Here is an 18,692-nt window from a genome sequence, read left to right on the forward strand (position 1 = left end):
TAATCCTCTGCGTCATCAGATCAGCGGATAGAAACGGCAGGCTCCATTAAAGAGTATTAGATCGTTGCACCGTGGCTCCCCTGGTACCTGAATATGTTGACCGAACCATTTCTGTGCACTCAGAGGACGACCTTTGCCAGGTGATATAATGCCACAGCCCTCTTAACATTGGCCTTGACAGATTTACTCCGACCTCAAGACCACAGACAGGCTGATTGACGGACTGACAGAAATCACACAGGGTGTCAAGGTAATGTGGCCTTTGATCCCAGAGAGATGGGGAGGAGGGGAGGGGAGGTCGTCCAGATGAGAGCACTAGAAGAGAGAGAGAGTAAATGAGTGCGAGACAGAAAACAGAGAGAGGGAATCAGAGCGAGAGGCAACATTTGAGAGAGAGGGCTTTTAGCGTGCCGAGGGAGGTCTTGGATATCATATGCACAGGAAGTAGGGGTGATAAAGATCGATATGGGTTGCATTAGGCCGGGCCATGCCCAACTCACCTCCCATAAGTCATAAATTACTATTCAATCCTTCTAAACAAAAACAGGCCTTGTTGCTGAAATCTTCCTTTTCTTTTCCATGTGCATCTCGTATGTAAGGTCCCTTTGTAAATCTGGACATTTAAAAAATAAAACTCATCAACACAACATACACTATTGCTGGCTTTGGCATCACAAATACCACAAGCGTAAAACTATACTTATGCTATATGTGAAAATGGTAGAGGTGGGGGACAAAAAGAGTAGTATCACGATATTTTGCGTGGCGATATTATATCGATACACGGACGTCAAGTATTGTTTTTTTTATTGAATAAACTATTAACCTCTTAACAATCCGACAGCCGCTGTTCTGTCTTTCAGAGGTTGTAGCAGGCTCCGTGTTAAAGCTAGTGTGAATATACTGCTATCATATAAAACTAGAAAACCAAAGAAATCGATTGATATCAACCGCATGATGTTATCTTCTTGGGAAAAACGCTAAATAACGCTCCAAAGTTGAACTAAATTTTGGCGAGGAGAAACTGGCATAGCCATTTTCAAAAGGGGGTCCCTTGACCTCTGACCTCAAGATATGTGAATGGAAACTCTGAGATGAACAGAGTGAAAACTGTATCATATTAGATAAATTTGCAGTTGAAAAAAGGTAATAAATCTCAATATATCTTATTACAATACTCATATCAAATTTCATGATGGCAACAATCCCAGTACTAGGTACGGTGTAGACAAAGGTCACAGGTGACCATTCTCAGCTGATAGAAAAGGCACTTGCTTAGTAGTTTACCACACTTCACCTTTTAATGTCGAACTAAGAAAATAAAAAAGCAGTGCTATTCGATAGCTTCGCTGGGTACAGTGGCATAAAAGAGCCAGTGTTTTGTCCTGAATGGTGTAATTACTGTCCATTAGCTATGATAGGCCGACATTTCAGAGTGAAAAGCCCACTCAGGGCCTCCGTGCATTAACATGCCCAAGCTGGTCAACATTACTGGGCTAAATGGACTGAAAGTGAGGCTGCTCATGTGGAGATGCACTCTAGCCTTTGTGCACAAACACACACACACACACACACACACACACACACACATTCACGTGACCCATGACCTTGCTGGCATCTCACTCTCAGATGCAGTTAAACACCCACGAATGCAAACACACACACAAACAGGCCTACATACTGGCACTCTGCAACGTTTACAACATACTACCCACATGCATATAATACATGTGCACAAACACATAAATTACTCCCCCTCACTTTATGAATGCAAGCTCCGCCTACCAGAGCTCTGTCAGATATGAGCTGCTACCCCCACCCGTCCACACACACACACACATCCCTGTGCTGATATTTCAACCACCCACAGTCCCCACCCCCCCAATTTCACGTGCTCCCATTATCTCACTGATATTGATCCACATCCCCTCCTCTGCCTGCACAACCAGAGAGCCTTTACTGGATAATTTTCAAGGGCATTTATAAATACAAGATGGGATGGAGGGTGATTGCTCTGTGGGTGTTTGCGAATTTTCTGAGAAAGAGAGCGAAAAACAAAGAGCGAAAAACAAAGAGAGCGTGTGGGGGAAGCAGACAATGTGTGGTGTGAAAACAAAGGTTATCAGGCAAGAAGAAGGTCTGTCGGTCGGTTTGGCATTGCAAAAACATTAAACCGGATTAATTTGCTAATAAATTAGTCTTTTTTTGTAATATGCAGAATGACTGGAACATATTAAAGTGACCAACCAACCTCTAAAACAAACAATTATGATCACACCCCTACAAAAACACTTGCTGTTTGCATGTTTTCTTCAGTGAAGAGAAAAGCAATTCTTGTGGTTTGTATTTAAGTTAATCGTTTTTTTATATCCACATTTCTGCGTTCACATTTTCACACTGTATATTCATTAACACATTCCTTTTAATGCACATCTGTAGACTGTCACGTTGAGACATCTTGGCGGCAGCATTCAGCATTCACACCAAAAAGCAGCCAAATGATTATACATTCAAACCATAATGAAAAGAATTGCTTTGTTCAACTCGTTCAGGCTCGCATCTAGCAGTTGCACTGACTTCACTTTGTTGTCAAGAACAATTTTTGTCAGGAACAATAATAAAATGTCTGATGAACGTTGGGAGTTCAGGAAGCAAAGTTAATTTCCTGTCCTGTCGTTGGTACCGAAATTGTAGTGAGCGCTCCGTCTGGGCCGCTGAGGTGAGCGGGCCAACAGAGTGGAGCAGGATCCAACACTAACAAGAAACACCACAGGAGGACCAAAGGGTGGGGCCGCCCCTCCGCCCCGGCCTCTGGGTCAACCTGTAGGGGTGCCAGTGTGTGCCTTACATGTGTGTGTGTGTGTTTGTATGTGTGAAGTAGTGTGAGTCGTCGGCTGCAGGGCAGGAAGCATCTGTTAACAGAGGGGAGCCAGGAGCTACTAAGGTGTGTGTGTCTGCGTGTCGCATGCGTGTGTGTGCATGCACAAGTAGTCGTGTCAGTGTTAAAGCCGAGTGTTCAGCCTTCCCTCCTGTATCCGGCAGACCTGGCCGTGGCCCACCTTCCTCAGGGGCCCAGACGGAGACGCCTTACAGCTTCCTGTAAAACACAAACACAGAACAAAAGGGAGTTGATAGTGTGTACGATCAAGTTCACTCCTTCACTTTAGAAAACACCACGTGCACACATTTTGATTGGACCAGCATTTCATCCTGTTTACAAACAGATGGAGACATTCATCATCCAGGTCTGTAGATGTGGGTGGCAGAACGGACATTCCTAATCAAATCAATGTAGCAGGATGGTCAGAGCGCCGGGCATTTTTTATGTGTACCGTTGCCATTGTGACCGTTATAGCCATGGATTTATAAAGAGAACTGTATACAGCGTTGGAGGCGAGCTCCCGTTCATTCCTATGAAGGTTGTTCAGTGGTGCATGAAGCCAAAATGGCTTGATTGCCGAGTGATAAAGTGCCCGGATCTTCCAGCAATCTTCTGCATCCATTGGGCCCATAGAGCAAGTGCAGTAGCGTTTCCTTTAACTCCGCCTCCCAGCTCTTTTTCTGGGGCTCATTCACATGAACAGAGGAAGAGGAATGACTCAGGATTCTGCTATAAGTACCTTTTACAACTTTTAGGACCTTATGATTTAAATAAGGGTGAGGTTTTGCAGAAAACAAGCAGTGGAGTAGTAACATTATGAAGCATAGAGAGACAGAGTAAAGGAGTAAAATCTAGCCCCACTAACATGTGTTGTCACCATAACAACAATCACCTTTTTGTACTAGTCAAATGACCATTGAGAACAGTTCAATGTCCATTCTACTCCTATTCTGTTTCTATGGTAACATCCCATTAATTAACATTAAATCAACTCCATCAAAATCACATATAGATCCTTCATATCATAGCATCAAGTTTTATTCATACTCTTCTCCTCCCACAGCTGAAAGATAAAAGATGGGTTGCAGAATATAGAGGGGGTGGGAGAAAGTGAGGAGATGGAGGGCAAGAAAAGACTGAAATAGCAGAACATATGGGTTAAGTTTGCCACGTCAGACAGTCCAACGACCATCAGACAATGTAGAGTTTTACAAAATAAGATATTGACTATATCTTGTTTTATGTTGGTCTTGAGAATGTCCTCAACCAGGTGTTAGAGCGAGTAGAGGAGGAGGACAGACGGGCTGAGACAGGTTGAATATTCCTCTCAGAAACACTGTTTGGCAGCACCGTCTGCTACCTGCTGCCACACACACAAACACACACACACACACACACTGAGACACACACACACACACTATAACCCTCTCTCTAGATGCCAACTGGGAGGAATTTCCACTAAAGCCCGGCTGTAATACCTTCAGTCCTCCAGAGAAGAACACTTGACTCTGCAGGGGTGCTGACCCGGGCTAATTACCTTATTCACTGTGTAAGCCACCAGAAAACTGAATGGCTGGTAAAGACCGTGTGGGATGAGTGAGCGTGCAGCCAATTTCAAGCCATTACTCACCACCAAAATCCACACTGGCGTAGTTTATTCTGATGAAGACGGGGCTGAGACGGTATTTAATGTTCCGGGTTGTTATTTCATTATTGAGTTGAGGACTTTACGCTTTTAATACTCGTGAAATTCATTGTGAAATTAATTGCATGGTTTTTATTAAACTATGACTTCACTTGTTTTGTAACTCGAGGCTTCAAAACGGCAGTCAAAGGCAACAAATAATAACTTGTTTCGGGCTTGAAGCTAGAAGTTTAAGTCTTTACTTTACTCTGGGCTTCATAGCCAAGACGTGAGACTTACTCGGGACTTGGAAAAATAATAAAAACGTTGTCCCACTCATACTAATTTCAAGAATGATCATTTTCTGTGGAAATATACACACTCCGTTCCAGTTCCAGTAAGATATTTGAGTTACAATAACAATTCTGATTTGGGGATGATTCAGGATAGTGGACTTTTCCACTATGATACACTCATATGCACAGTCCATTGTTCGAGGGTTAATCCCTGTAATACAGTAATGTGTCCAGGACTTAAGAATGTGTTGATGATTCATTGAACATGAAATGAGGGCAGAGAAACACCACACATATGCACTCCCTTTCATCTCTATTTACTTCCTTTGTTTATCCTTCCTTCCTGCATCTCCCTCCTTCATCACTCGCAGACAACTGGGGCAAAAGTCACAGGCCTTGGGCAGTGTTGGTGACAGCGCCATTCAGCATCCCGTCTGTCACAATACTGCCAACTAATGTCAGTTTATCCTACATAGAAGCTTGCCAGACCACTGTCTATAGCCAGGCTAAATATAGGCAGGCAGCGAGGGATGTAGTACAACGAGCGATTCGCAGAGCAGGTGACGTAGTATATCAAGCAAAAAAAACAAACTCTGGACTTTTTTACTAAACCAAACTAAGTAGTTTTGTTGCAGTTTTCGTTTTATTTCAATTTACAACGTTAACCACGTGTTCAAAACTGTTAAAAACCGCAACCATAATCCCGGAGAAAATACGTTTCCCCTTAAACGTAATTGAGAACGCAGTTTAGTTGTATGGGAAGGTAATTTTGTAGGAGACAGAGCTGCACTGTGAGAAGCACCAAGAGAGAGAGAGAGACAGACAGAGAAAGAGTGCATGTGTTTGCATTATTGTGAGTGTGTATGCACATGCAGTCTTCTCTGCTTGACAGTATTTGAGTCCTCATCTCCTCATGTGGTCCCCTGTTGACTCCACCCACTCCCTCTGTCTCCCTCCCTCCTTCCCTTTCTCTGCCTTTGCAGTTGTCACCTCCAATTCTAGCTTCAATTCATTACATCGCCCCTCTCCCCAGCTGGCACACACACACACACACACACACACACACACACACACACACACACACACACACACACACGCTGCCATGGTGCCAGAGATACGGTAGTCTGGACTGAGGTTGAATTGGATTCTTAAGAGAATATTTGAGACTTTTTATCTTCATCTATTCCCTCCCTTTCACTTCACCCTCATTCCACCTCTCGCTGTCGGTCCTATCTTTATTATACGCTCTTCCCCTCTTCTCCTATACCGTTGCTCTGTCTTCCCCACACACACACACACTCAATCCAGTCTCAATCATATGCTGCCTCCCTACCTCCCTGTCTCCTCTTAGACTCTCTCCGTCTCTCTCACACTCAGTCATATTCACTCCAGGTCCCTCTATTTTCTCCCCGTCTCCATCATCTGTCTCCCTTCGCTGTATCTTAATCCAGCCGTCTGTGCTGTGCGGACTCGCCAGTAATAGAGTTGAGCATGGCTGTGAATGTGCCGAGCCTATTCAGTCAGCTCAGTGTGTGTTTTTACTGAATGAAGCTCATAGATGCATGCAGTTCACGTATAGTATTCTCTATCTGTGTGTGTGTGTATAGGTTGGCGTGATTTTATGCTGTGTATTTATTTTTGGATGTGTTGTTGCAGGTATGCCTGCGCATATATGTGAGTGTGTACTGTGTGTGTATACTCATGTATTTTTCTAGAGCTGCAATAGCTGGTTGACAGAAATATAACCGCCCACTATTTTTGTGATCAATTAAAAAGTCATTTTTCATGCTATAATGGCAGAAAATGCTGTTTTCAACCTCTCAAATATGGAGATTTCCAGCTTCTCTTTGTTTTATATCATATTAAACTGAACTATTTTCTGACATTTTATCGACCAAATGCTTAATCGATTAATCTAAAGAATAGGACTGTCAAAGTTAATATGATAATAATGTGTAAATTTGTTTTAACGCCACTCATTTTGTTAACGCAAAACCTAAGGAATCCATTGGTACCAACCATGTCATGTTAGTTTGTCAGGAAGAAGGCTAAATAACGCTCCAAAGTTAGTGTAAATTTTGGCGAGGAATACCTGGCAAGGCCATTTTCAAAGGGGTCCCTTGACCTCTGACCTCAAGATATGTGAATTAAAACGGGTTCTATGGGTACCCACGAGTCTCCCCTTTACAGAAATGCCCACTTTATGATAATCACATGCAGTTGGGGCAAGTCATAGTCAAGTCAGCACACTGACAGCTGTTGGGCTTGAGTTTGCCATGTTATGATTTGAGCATATTTTTTCTCTGTATAGCTCATGAATGTGTGTGTTTCCCGACACAGTGCCCCTCTTACGACATTAGACCGAGCCAAGAGTGGCTTCGATTGATCAAAGCTTTCTGCAGCGCTACAGGGCTAAATCTGGAGCTTCAAAATGTGTGTGTGTGATTCCAGACAGCAGCGCCAATGTTCTCACCTGGCTAGTCTGACGAGGCTTCTTGCAGTCATTTCACTCCCATTTTCACTCCCTTTGATGCAGGATTGCATGTAGGGACAGAAATAGAGGTTTGATCCGGTCGGGAAAGAAATGCAAGAATCAGGAACAGTTCCAAAAAATAGACTGAGAGGGGGATGAAGGTGACAGACTGGTGTAGCGACGGGGAAACTGTAATGAGAGAGCGAACCATTGGACATGGAGCTAGACTGCTGCAGACGGAGTTAATTACCAAGACGATCAAAGCGAAGAGGTGAGATCGGCCGGAAAAGAGACGATGCAAAGCGACTCGGAGAGCAGAGAAATGAGAAAACCAGCGGAAATCAGATTCAGACATCAGGTTAAGTGTTCCATCGGGGGTTTGTGTTGTGAGACTGTAGCTGCACTGTGTCTGTGATGTGGTTTCTGGTGTAACAACCTGCTCCGAGAGCTAACTCAACACATGATGACAGCTGTTAAGAGTGAGGACATATGTTAACAGCTCGGGTTCCCTGGTTTAATGTGTAATTATGCTTTAAATGCGTAGTGGGAAGGCTTTTTATGGAAGTTACCTCCTAATGAACACCTTTATTTTTGAAGCATCTATTTAAGAAGTTGTGAAAACTCACCTCTCACGACGTCTTGCTAGGATCGAGATGATTATATTGGCAATTAGAGCTGCAACAATTAATCAATTAGTTGTCAACTATTAAATTAATCGCCAACTATTTTGATAATCAAATAATTGATTTGAGTCATTTTTTGTGGAAAAAAAAGTAAAAATGTTCCAATTCTAGCCTCTTAAATGTAAATATTTCTGGTTTCTTTACTCCTCTATGAGAGTAAACTAAATATCGTTTGAGTTGTGAACAAAGCAAGACATTCAAGGACATCATCTTGGGCTTTGGGAAACACCGATGGACATTTTTCACCATTTTCTGACCTCTTATAGACCAAACAACTAATCGATTAATCAAGAAAATAATCGACAATGAAAGTAATCGTTAGTTCAGCCTTAATGGGAGGGCATTTTATGGAATTTACCTTCTGATAGGATCAAGATTATTATATTGGTAATGTGAAAAAGTTTGGGAACCACTGATCTAAAATCTGGGGTATTATTGTTGCAACGTTTGCATGACTGAACAGCTAGATATCAAAAATGCAAATGCGGCAACTACACATGAAAGCACCTGCAAGTACCTGCAGTATTTAAGCACCAGAATGAAGTAAAACACAAATATGAACTGGCATAGTTTGACATTTAGTTTGTGTTTCATTGCTGAGTGATGGTTGTGTTGCTTGGCCTACACCACTCAAGTCATGTCAAGGCAGTTTGTCACTGCTGACATCTACAGGCCGTCCGTGCTCATGTCAGATACCCTACCAGTGACCTCACTATCCATTACCATGCCTGTATTTACTCAGCTGTGGGGTTATGAGTAGTGAAGCCAAGCCGGTTCTTAAACAGGACTTCATTGTTATTATTCCCTAAAACCTCTACAGCCTGTGTACATTATCAGTCAGTAGATATAATGTTCTTTTTGGGGAGCAATTAATGATACTTGAATGAAAGTTGGTCAGCGGCTTTGTATCTGTTTTCAGCAGCATCATGATTTCTTATAGTTGGAATTATAGGTTATTGGGTCTTACTAGATTCTAGTTCTTGTTTTTGATCCATTAGTTTAACCTTAAGAAACCCACTTTGGACCGTGTTTTGTCTTTTTTAGGTGGATAAAGGGGTTTTTTAGGGGGAGATAGCAGATCAACAGTAGATGTCACATAGAAGTGGTGTACATCATCTGAAAGCTGGGAACCTGAAGATTAATTTGAGATGCAGCTCAACACTGTGTGTCAAGTCATAAATCAGAAATACACACAAATAAATGAATTAATTTAAGGGTTTAAGGGCTTAGAACATTATGATAGAAATATATGATGGCCATCCCCATGCTCTATTATGTTTCATAAGTTGTTGCAGCAATTTTTGGGTTGATACCATTGGTTACACAGATTATGTGCTAAATTTAACAATTTTTTAGCACTCGAGAATTGCTAAAAAATCCCTCCAAATTACCACATTAAGACATTTGGGATCAAAAACTTTTGACATTTAGAGATTTCTGCAAGAATTGCATTTTTTGGCGATTGAATGGCAAATATAACACATTTATATTGCATGCAAAAATTGGCATGTTTTTTTCCCCAAACTGCATGTGATTATCATAAAGTGGGCATGTCTGTAAAAGGGAGACACTTGTGAGTCCCAATAGAACGCATTTTCATTCACATATCTTGAGGTCAGAGGTCAAGGGACCCCTTTGAAAATGGCCATGACAGTTTTTCCTCACCAAAATTTAGCCCAACTTTGGGGCGTTATTTAGCCTCCTTCCTGATAAGCTACCATGACATGGGTGGTACCAACGGATTCCTTAGGTTTTAGTTTCATGTGATACTAGTAGCTTCACTCCAGCTCTAAAACTGAACCTGACCGGTCGGGATCGCCGGCAATCCCGCGGGTCTCAGAAGGTATAGGGTTTTGCCAGGACAGTTCAAATTGTGCCATACATCGATCTTTAAAGGCCCTGACACACCAAGCCGACAGTCGGCCGCCGGCCACTTTAGGGTTGTTGGTGAGCTTCTGTCGGCCTATTTTTTTTGGCGGTGTGTCCCTCACCTGAGGTCTGAGGTTTTTTGGCCGATTTAGGATGTTGAATTGACTGTTCAGCTCAAGCGAATCAGTGCACAAGAAGAGAAATGCAGCAGCTCTCTTTCATATGTGGTTTTGGCATCTCTTTGGATTTGTGAACAAAGGGACACATGAATACACTCCTTTTCACCACCCCTATGTCTGCTGTACATCCTTTAGTGTATTAGTGCATATACCTTATCTAAAACAAAGATTTCTCTGTGATCCCCAGCAAAATGAACAACCTCCAAATATACATTTTGATACTGTCATTTTGTTTTCTCTTGCCAAATACAGCATCATTGTCTTTAAATATTCATCAAGCTTTGTTTGTGTCATTGTTTGTTGAACCCACTTTAATTATCATCCTCATCAGGATTCATTAGACTCATTACATTTTCTTTAATTACTTAGCCAAGCCATTTGTCCTCTTTATTATTCATCTTAATGTGTTGTTCTCGCTCTTTTTTTTTCTTTTCGGTTCCTCTTTGTCTCAATGTGTATGTTGGCGTCTCCGTCATGCTCCATCTCTTTTGATAAATCTTCTTACTTATCCTCCTATTAACCGGTCTCTGTTCCTGTCGTTGTGTCGGTGTCTGTCTGCGTAGACGTCTCTCTTTCTCTCTGATCAGCAGCGGTTTAGTGAAGTCTCAGGTGTGTGCTGCCATTAAGTCATTAAATGGGTATCTCTGCATCCTAATGAAGCCGGCGCTTTCAACAATATTGGCTCAGAACACTATTAACTAATAATGAATGTAATTCAAGGTGAAGTAGCATCGCTGTTTGAAAATGGGTTTTAATGGTGTGGCCCCTTCTGGGACGTTTAACCGACCAATTTCCAGACTACACAGACCAGGCTTCATCCATTAACGTCTTCAAGGTTTTAAAAAAACAAAACATTCCCAAAACATCTCTCTGCTGCGCATTGACCTACAATACAGCAAAGATTATCCCAGCGCTAAAATGCCTGTGGGAAACCCAGTCTCTTGTCTGTGTAGCCAAATGGCCAGTCTGGGCTTTATAGCCCATTTTATCACGGAGGAAATAGGAGCAACAGAGCACTCAGGCCCGCAGCTAGTTAATCTCATTGTTAAAATTGGATGCAATAAGTGAAACGGAGTTGGGTTTTATAGAAGAAGGAGAAAAAAAAAAAAGAAGATATCACCCTAATATGTTTTGACTGGTTTGTTGTGCTTTCAGGGACTTGAGTCGGTCTACAGCAAAGACATATAAAGTCATAAAATTAGCCAAAAAACAGCAGAGTGGCCATTTGTATGTCGGTTAATGTGCTTTTTTTTTTCCATGATTGATGGATGGGTGGAGGGAAGGATCCTTATTTGGTGGCTATGAACTTGTGTTGGTCTCGGATAGAAACACACAAATGAGAAATCATATTAAGTGTTTCCTTTTTTAGTAGAACTAGCTTTTATTCTGATGTCGCCTAATTTAATTTAGTTCTGACCACAATGTCTTTATAACGTCTTAGTGGCTGATTTTATGATCACTGAATGAACACATCATTGAAAACAGTATTATAAACATACAGAGATATTAGAAAATATTGCCCAGCCGTACCAGTTGTGTTCTTTGTTCCACGACATTAACACATTTTTCACCTGTAAGCCGCTAAACTAGGTAACAACTTGATGGTCTGAGAGCTCCAGGCTTGTTCCTTTTGGGGTGAGGGAAAAATCCATACAGCATAGTATGGTGATATTTAGAGTGCCAGTATTGTATCGATGCACAGAGGTCAAGTATCAATGTTTTATAATATAAACTATTAACTAGGGAACAATTTGATGACAGCTCCAGGCTCGTTCCTTGTAGACTTTCACCCTCTCTGGCTGCTGCATCTTTCTTGAGTTGAATCTGTTCTTGCCATTATTATAATAGAGTTCATTTGGTCTAGCTTTAATCAGCCTCTGTAAATGATTGGTGTTGTGAAAAGCTCGGGTCTGTTTGACTGCGACATTTACTCAAAGCGGCTTGATCCTCCCATGATTGTGCCCTCTCGTTGACATGATAGAATTGTACAGCTGAAGGAACCTTGCACATTTATATTTAATCTCCTAACTCTCATCCTTAATGCATGAGGAGAATGGGAGACCCCCTAAACCCTCCTCCCCCCCACAGCTCAGCCCGCTGGGAGAGGGAAAGAGGAGGATTAGAGCAGGATTAAGTCTGTGGTGTGAATAGGAGCCACGAGACCGCCGCAATTATTCACTCCTTCGCCCGACTTCCCTCTCACTCATACACTCACATTAACTCCCTCTGTCTGTCCTCGCCCTATATTTCATCCCCGGGTTCCTCCAAAACACACACTTTTTGAGGAACTTCATCTCTCGTATCTAACCGTGATCTTATCCCTACAGTCTTTTTTTTTTTAGTTAGAAAATAAATCCAACAAAGTGAGCATAAGCCTGAATGATATAATCAGCGATAAGAACAGGAAACGCTCGTCTTCCTTTGCTGTTATAACACTTTGAACTCACCGCTCTTTGCTCCGTCTCCAGGCGCCAAATGTGCTGTCATATCCGAATGAAGCCGTAAGGAACATTAACATAAAAGTCACCACCTGCCCGAGTGACAAAAAGCCAATACTTTAACAGCTAGATGGAGCCGGCAATTTCACATTTTATATGTCTGAAAGGGGCTTTAAGTGTACTACACAAAATGTCAAGCCATTACCTTCTGAATATCCTGCTTCCTTACAGCGGCTCTTACGTTTCCAAATATCAGTATCAGCAACTCGCAGCCAATAGAAATGTTGCTGCTGGATTTCCAAGGTCAGTATCCAGTCCAGTATCTTTTGCTTTGTGTGTGTGCTTCTTTTCCTGATCGACTCAGAAGTTTGACACATTCATTTCTGTCTCTCTGTACGTGGATTCGGGTGAATTTATCATATGGATGCAGGGTGGGAGCTTCATCATCGCTGCCTTCATAACTGCTCCATCACACAGAAATCAATAAGTATTTACCTGTGATGAAATTAGCAATCACTCTCCGTCGCCCCCCCCACCTCACTTTCTCTGTCCGTCTCTTCTTATTCACACAACAAACTAGTAGTGAAGAAGAGTGCTGGTCAACATGAGAGCATCAGAGACGATGAGTGTAGAGAAGTGTATATTTAGTCAATAACACAAAACTGTCTTGGATTAGGTGTTGCCTGCGGTTCAATAAGTGAAACGCACAATTCATTACGCTGCCGTTCCTAATGGGAAATGGATTTCACTTAAATACTCCTTCAGTCTCACTAAAACTAATATCAGAGATCTGAGAGTCTGTATGTGAATGTTACAGTGGCACACATTGAAATTAGAGTCGTACTGTCTACAGTAAGTGTTTGCTGGTAGTGCTATCATTGAAGTATGTGATTGATAATCGATTGAGACACAAAGAGACCCAAAATATATTCATATTTAAAGGGGCATACTACATTAATATAGGGGATGTGTGTGTGACGGAGAAAGAAAAGGCAGCAGATGCATCAATGTTTAAAGTTTCTAGATGCTAAACTTACTGTAGTTTTTAGATTTTGTTTGTATGTGAGTGAGTCTGTAAGGCTATTTCTGCTAGTGTAATGCTGTGTTCACACAACCAGTGACATAGCAACAGGCTACAAGTCATTTTCAATTGAAGCCGGTGACATGGAGCTACAAACTGATGCCCGACACTTGACGCTGCGTGACGGGCGTGACGCGCTACAAATAACGTTAAGCTGGTCTCAACTTTTTTCAGCGATCTAATGACAACTAATCATATGTTTTTGTTCCACCCTTGTCTGTTCCGTCTACAAAAATGCCAGTTCCCAGTGCTATTTTACGACATAACTATGTCAACGAGCGCTTGAGCAACTTTAATGTCGACTCGGCGACAATGTACCTGGCCACGCTTGGCCGTTTTGTCGCTTTTGTCGCTCGTAGTGTGAACATACACACAGCTTAAGGCAGTGGTTCTCAACCTTTTCAAGCCTCAAACCCCCAGAATAATCAGGTCGGTGTTTGCGACCCCCCAATTTTGTTTAGTTTGAACAGCGAGGCGTTGTCCAACGTGCTCCAGGTATTGTAGATTTATGATGCGCTCCGTGTCTTTTTCTCTCCCCTTGACCTGCCTGAAATCCCCCGTCCGAAACTAATGTGCAGGCTCACTTTGACTCTCACCAACACACCTATTCTGAGGCAAACTATATCACTGGTAAAGGCGATGTAATGCAAAAAGCATTGCCCAATCTAAAATATGTTATTTATTTATTTTTCTCCACAACCATGGCGACCCCCTAAGTGTCTCGTAACCCTCCAGCTTAAGAACCACTGGTCTAAGGGAAAAAACAAAGTCATACATTTAGCCAAATTAATAAGTCTGCTATTTTAGTCCAAATAGATCCTCAGAGGATGGATTACCGCTCGTCTTAATAATGCTGATTTCCTCCCATGGCCAGGGTTTTGGTCCAAACAGAATGTGCCATAAAGTCTCATGCCAGCTGATGATGTCAATAAATAAATAATCAATCCATCTATAACAAATCAATCTCTGAATTGCTTTTGCTTTCACCGCAGTGTGTAGCTCCATTCTCTTATTTCTTGTTCAGGGAAAGAGGAAAATAAAATACTAGGTTCATCTCTCTGTAGATTTTTTATTTATTTTTTTAAATGTAGTGCACTATGTGGTAAATGGGGGTTTTATTTGTTTAATTTATTGGATCCCCATTAGCTTCTGCCATAGCAGTTGCTAATCTTCCCGAAGTCCGCACATTAAGAAAATACACTCATGAAAGAAAGGTCCCAAAGAAAACCATTTAAAATGTGTAAATCCATGAATTCATTAAACTGAGTGTTCCCCTTTAATATTCCACACATTAAGAACAAGCCATTGAACTTCTTGAACTCCACCCCTCGTTGTTGTGTTTCCCTGTGGGTTTGGTGAACGAGGGAGTGGGGGGGTTAAGTGCTGATGGGGTCGTACAGTACAACAGGCCTATTAGAAGAGAGTACTGAGGGGGCAGCACCCCCAGACTCTACGTCTTTAATATTGCATGTTGGCACCGCCGTTCCTCGAAAGCCTCAGCGCAGCTCCAAAGCTTCAGTTTGGCTTTATGTGTTCAAGTGTTTATGTGTGTGTTTGGACGGCGAGCGCTGTCTTGATGTGGCGATGGAGGAGGTGTGCTGTAGGCTTGCGCGGCGTCGCAGGAGGACATCTTCTCTCACCCTGACGCTACCCCGATGCAAACTGGTAAGACCTGAGAACTGGGCGTTCTTCTAGGGGGCACCAAGTACATTTTGTCCACCGGAAATAGAGATGAAACCCAAGTGCCTCGCTTTGTAGGCAATCCCATTTTTAGCCTCCTCAATCAGTCTCTAAAGGCTGTTTGCAGCGGCAGCTTTGTAGAAATACCTCTTTTGTAGATTTCCTTTGGGTCTTTTTTCATTGCTTTAGAGAAAACATTAAGTATTATAATGCTAAACCTCTCCAACCTTATGTTGATACATAGAAATACCTTGGACTTGACCTCTGGTTTGCCTTCTTGTACACGCTAGATAAGGCTGCCTTGTTATGTTGGCTGACTGTTTAGAGATGGAGTATGCGTCCAGCTTTGCAGGGCTTCTGAATCTCTCTGATTCAACCAAGAGGTTATTCTCTGCTTTAGGAATATCAGGCTTCCACTATTTTTCTTAGAGCTTTCTTTATTGTGAGTTCAGTGAAGGATTTTGTGTTTTTGTGTAACATTTCTAGTTAGGTGTGCTTTGCTGTATATTTGGGGATTCTTGTGCAAATTTTCTCTGATGGTTGTACTATGATTTCCCCTACCAAGCGGTCAGTTAATTGTTGGTGTAAATCAGTCTGTTGATTAAGAGCAGATAGAGAGTTTCACACCGGGGTATGTTGATTTGATTCAGCGGTACACAAACTGGGAATGAAAATGTGTTTCTTTACTGTAAATTGGTGCAGTGCTTCAGATTTTAGAATTTAATGTGAATTAAAGACTCATAGCTAGGATGCACAGATATAATCACTTCATAATAAGGCTTGATTCATTGATTTAGTTTCTCCACAAAGAATCACACAAAAGCACCACTTTAAATGTTTTCTTTACCAGAGATGTGTTCATACATTTCTTGGAAATAAGCATGGAAAAAGCCTAAAAAAACGACTAATCGACTGAAGAAGTCTTAGTCGGCTAAGACCAAAACGAGTGATTAGAGGGGACAGCCCTAGTTCATGATAGTAAGTAATGTCCAGTATCTCTCCATGGTGCTGAAACATTCAAACCCAGTCCTCTTCCATCCTCTTTTTGTATCATTTTTCAATTCACTCAAACACACAAATACGACTAAAAAAACTGTAACAACTGAGCTACATCTTTGCAACCACTTACAGTACAGTAGCAGTGATCTACCAGCTCAAGCAGCATGCACATATACATCTTCTTGTTGGTGTGTGCAGTGATTATAAATGTAATGCAAGGTGGAATGTTGCGTGACAGTGGTTCAAAGGTATTGTATTGTCACTGGTATGATGTATCTGTGACAGTTTTTGTCAGTGAACAAGTTGTCCTCTTTGTAGAAACACTCCTCCCCCACACAGGTTTCTAAAAGTCAGTTGGCTGCTTGACTGACAACTTTGTCTCTGTCTGAATCTGAGGGGTTTATTGGAGAACGAGCTCTTAGCATTCAGATTTTGGAGTGTGCAATTTTTGGGAAAAAGTGATAACAAAATAGAAACAAATGAATTTTGTTGGTATCGATGCCTTGTGCAAATTGTCTTCTTATCCTGAAGTAGACAAACGGATTCCCATGAACAGATTTGTGTGAGGAATTTATAGTGTTTGTGGCCGGCTTGATGTATTTGCTTATGTAATTGTTAAAATGGCAATAGAGGTGTATTGGTGTGTGTTTGGGTTAGAGTAAATATATTTCTGTCTTTGGCTCTAAAGGAGTTTCAGTGTTCTCTGGAGTGCCTGTTTATCTATTCAGAGTTCACAAATAGCACCTAACATGTAAGCTGTCTGCATAAAAGAAAGCCAGCTGTGTCGTAAGACAGCCGCGGACAGAATTTATTGCTTCATCGTTTTGCTAAGGTCACTCCAAAAATATAAAACCAGCCTCCTCCCCTCCTCGTCTGTCTATCAGAAATCACATCAACCTTCCAGCTCTGGATCATAATTTACAGCCGTCTGCAGTGTCTTCGCCTCCATCCTCTTCGTGTTCATTATCTTGGAGTGTAACATGTTTAACGGTGCCAAACCAGCTTTGGCTTTCAGGCTGATGAAACAGGTGTCTGTGTGTGTGTCAGTAAAGGTTGTATGTTTGTCTCTCTTGAACTCATAGCCTCTTCTCGTTTTTTTTTCTCCCTCTGTCTCTCTACTACTTCCTGTCTGTCTGAACAGCTTCCTGCTGACCTCAATAAGATGCACCTAACAGACCACGCCCATCAGCAGGTGATGCACATGCCTCCCAGCCAATCAGGATGCAGCATCGCCAGCGACTCGGGGAGCAGCAGCCTATCAGATATTTACCAGGTGGGAACTTGTTGATAAATGAAAAATTCACTTGTATTTCTTCCCTGCCACCATTATTACATCACATTCAGAAAATAATGAAGCCTGTCCGATCCAGTGACAAACCATCACCACCATCACACTGCGACAACATCTGCTCTGTGACAAAAGTGTTTTACTGATGGTGGATCCTCCGCAGCTTGATTTGCTCCAATTCTGTCTACCTGTAGCATATCTGTCAAGACTCTCCCCTCCCTTCCTCGTAATCCTCGGTATCTCGCTAATTATTGTGCATCAGTTGTGCAGCCTGGTGATCCGTCTCCCTCTGTACTTCCTGCTGTGGATGAAAGGTCACATGCAGGAAATTAACCTAACCTTTCAAGCTCTGCCTATACCTGTGCTGCAGGTATAGAAGCTTTAACGTCTTCCATTCAGCTCAGTTTATAACAATCAGTTTGCAGGTTTTCCTTTGGTCTGAATCCACAGGTAGTATGCCATCTAGTGTACATCATCACTTATGCAGATGATGTCAGACTTTATGCTCGATTTAACGTTTCCCTAAACAGGAATGTCAGGAATCCTAGTGAATGGGATAACTGTAGGAGATTATTTACAATCAGGAAATGTCAAACTTCCTCCCAGTCCTCTCAATTTGTGGCATTACATAAACATACATATCACCTAAAACAAGGCAAACACACATTTAAACATGTAGACCTTTGAATTTGTTGATTGTGTCCTTTTTAAATGTCAGTAGGAAGCTTATTCTACGTTTGCATTTATTACCAGTTTAATGCACAAAGTGTAAAATGTTAAATCTGCAAAGTATTATTGCCTGACCAGGAGGTCTTTTATATTCGACTCTCCCCTCTTGTACCAGCCTCACCTTTACGTGACATTTCTGAGCATTCAATAGCTCAGTGTGCCTCTGAATGAAACGCCTTCTTGAGTGTCGGGTATCTAAATGGCTGTGAATCAATAATCCGTAAAAAGGGTACATGACAAGGCTGTCATCTCATCATTTTAATCCCTCAGCTCTCCCGATCTCCCGTCTTTACACAGAAAGCCGTAATAAATCCCAAGAACCGTTTTAATACTACCTTTCAGTCCTGACTCATCTCCGCAGGGTGCTGCGGTATTTTTAGTTTTCCTTCACACATGTTTGTGTTTGTGTGTATGGATCTGGGAGGGGTTCCCATTTGACACCAGCTTGTTAGCATTGTTAGCATTCATCAGT

General features: G+C 42.0%; 1 protein-coding gene across 11 annotated transcripts in view; it reads left to right on the forward strand.

Moving 5' to 3' along the window:
* rapgef6 (Rap guanine nucleotide exchange factor (GEF) 6) overlaps positions 1-18,692 on the forward strand; it is a 164,159-nt gene that overhangs the window by 91,826 nt on the left and 53,641 nt on the right. For all 11 annotated transcript variants that reach the window (XM_074610890.1, XM_074610894.1, XM_074610889.1 and 8 more), the window contains one exon: positions 17,345-17,476. In XM_074610890.1, coding sequence (XP_074466991.1) covers positions 17,345-17,476 — 132 coding nt within the window. The remainder of the gene's footprint in view (positions 1-17,344; positions 17,477-18,692) is intronic.

The sequence above is a fragment of the Sebastes fasciatus genome, chromosome 16 (genome assembly GCF_043250625.1).
Source record: "Sebastes fasciatus isolate fSebFas1 chromosome 16, fSebFas1.pri, whole genome shotgun sequence".
Taxonomy (NCBI): domain Eukaryota; kingdom Metazoa; phylum Chordata; class Actinopteri; order Perciformes; family Sebastidae; genus Sebastes; species Sebastes fasciatus.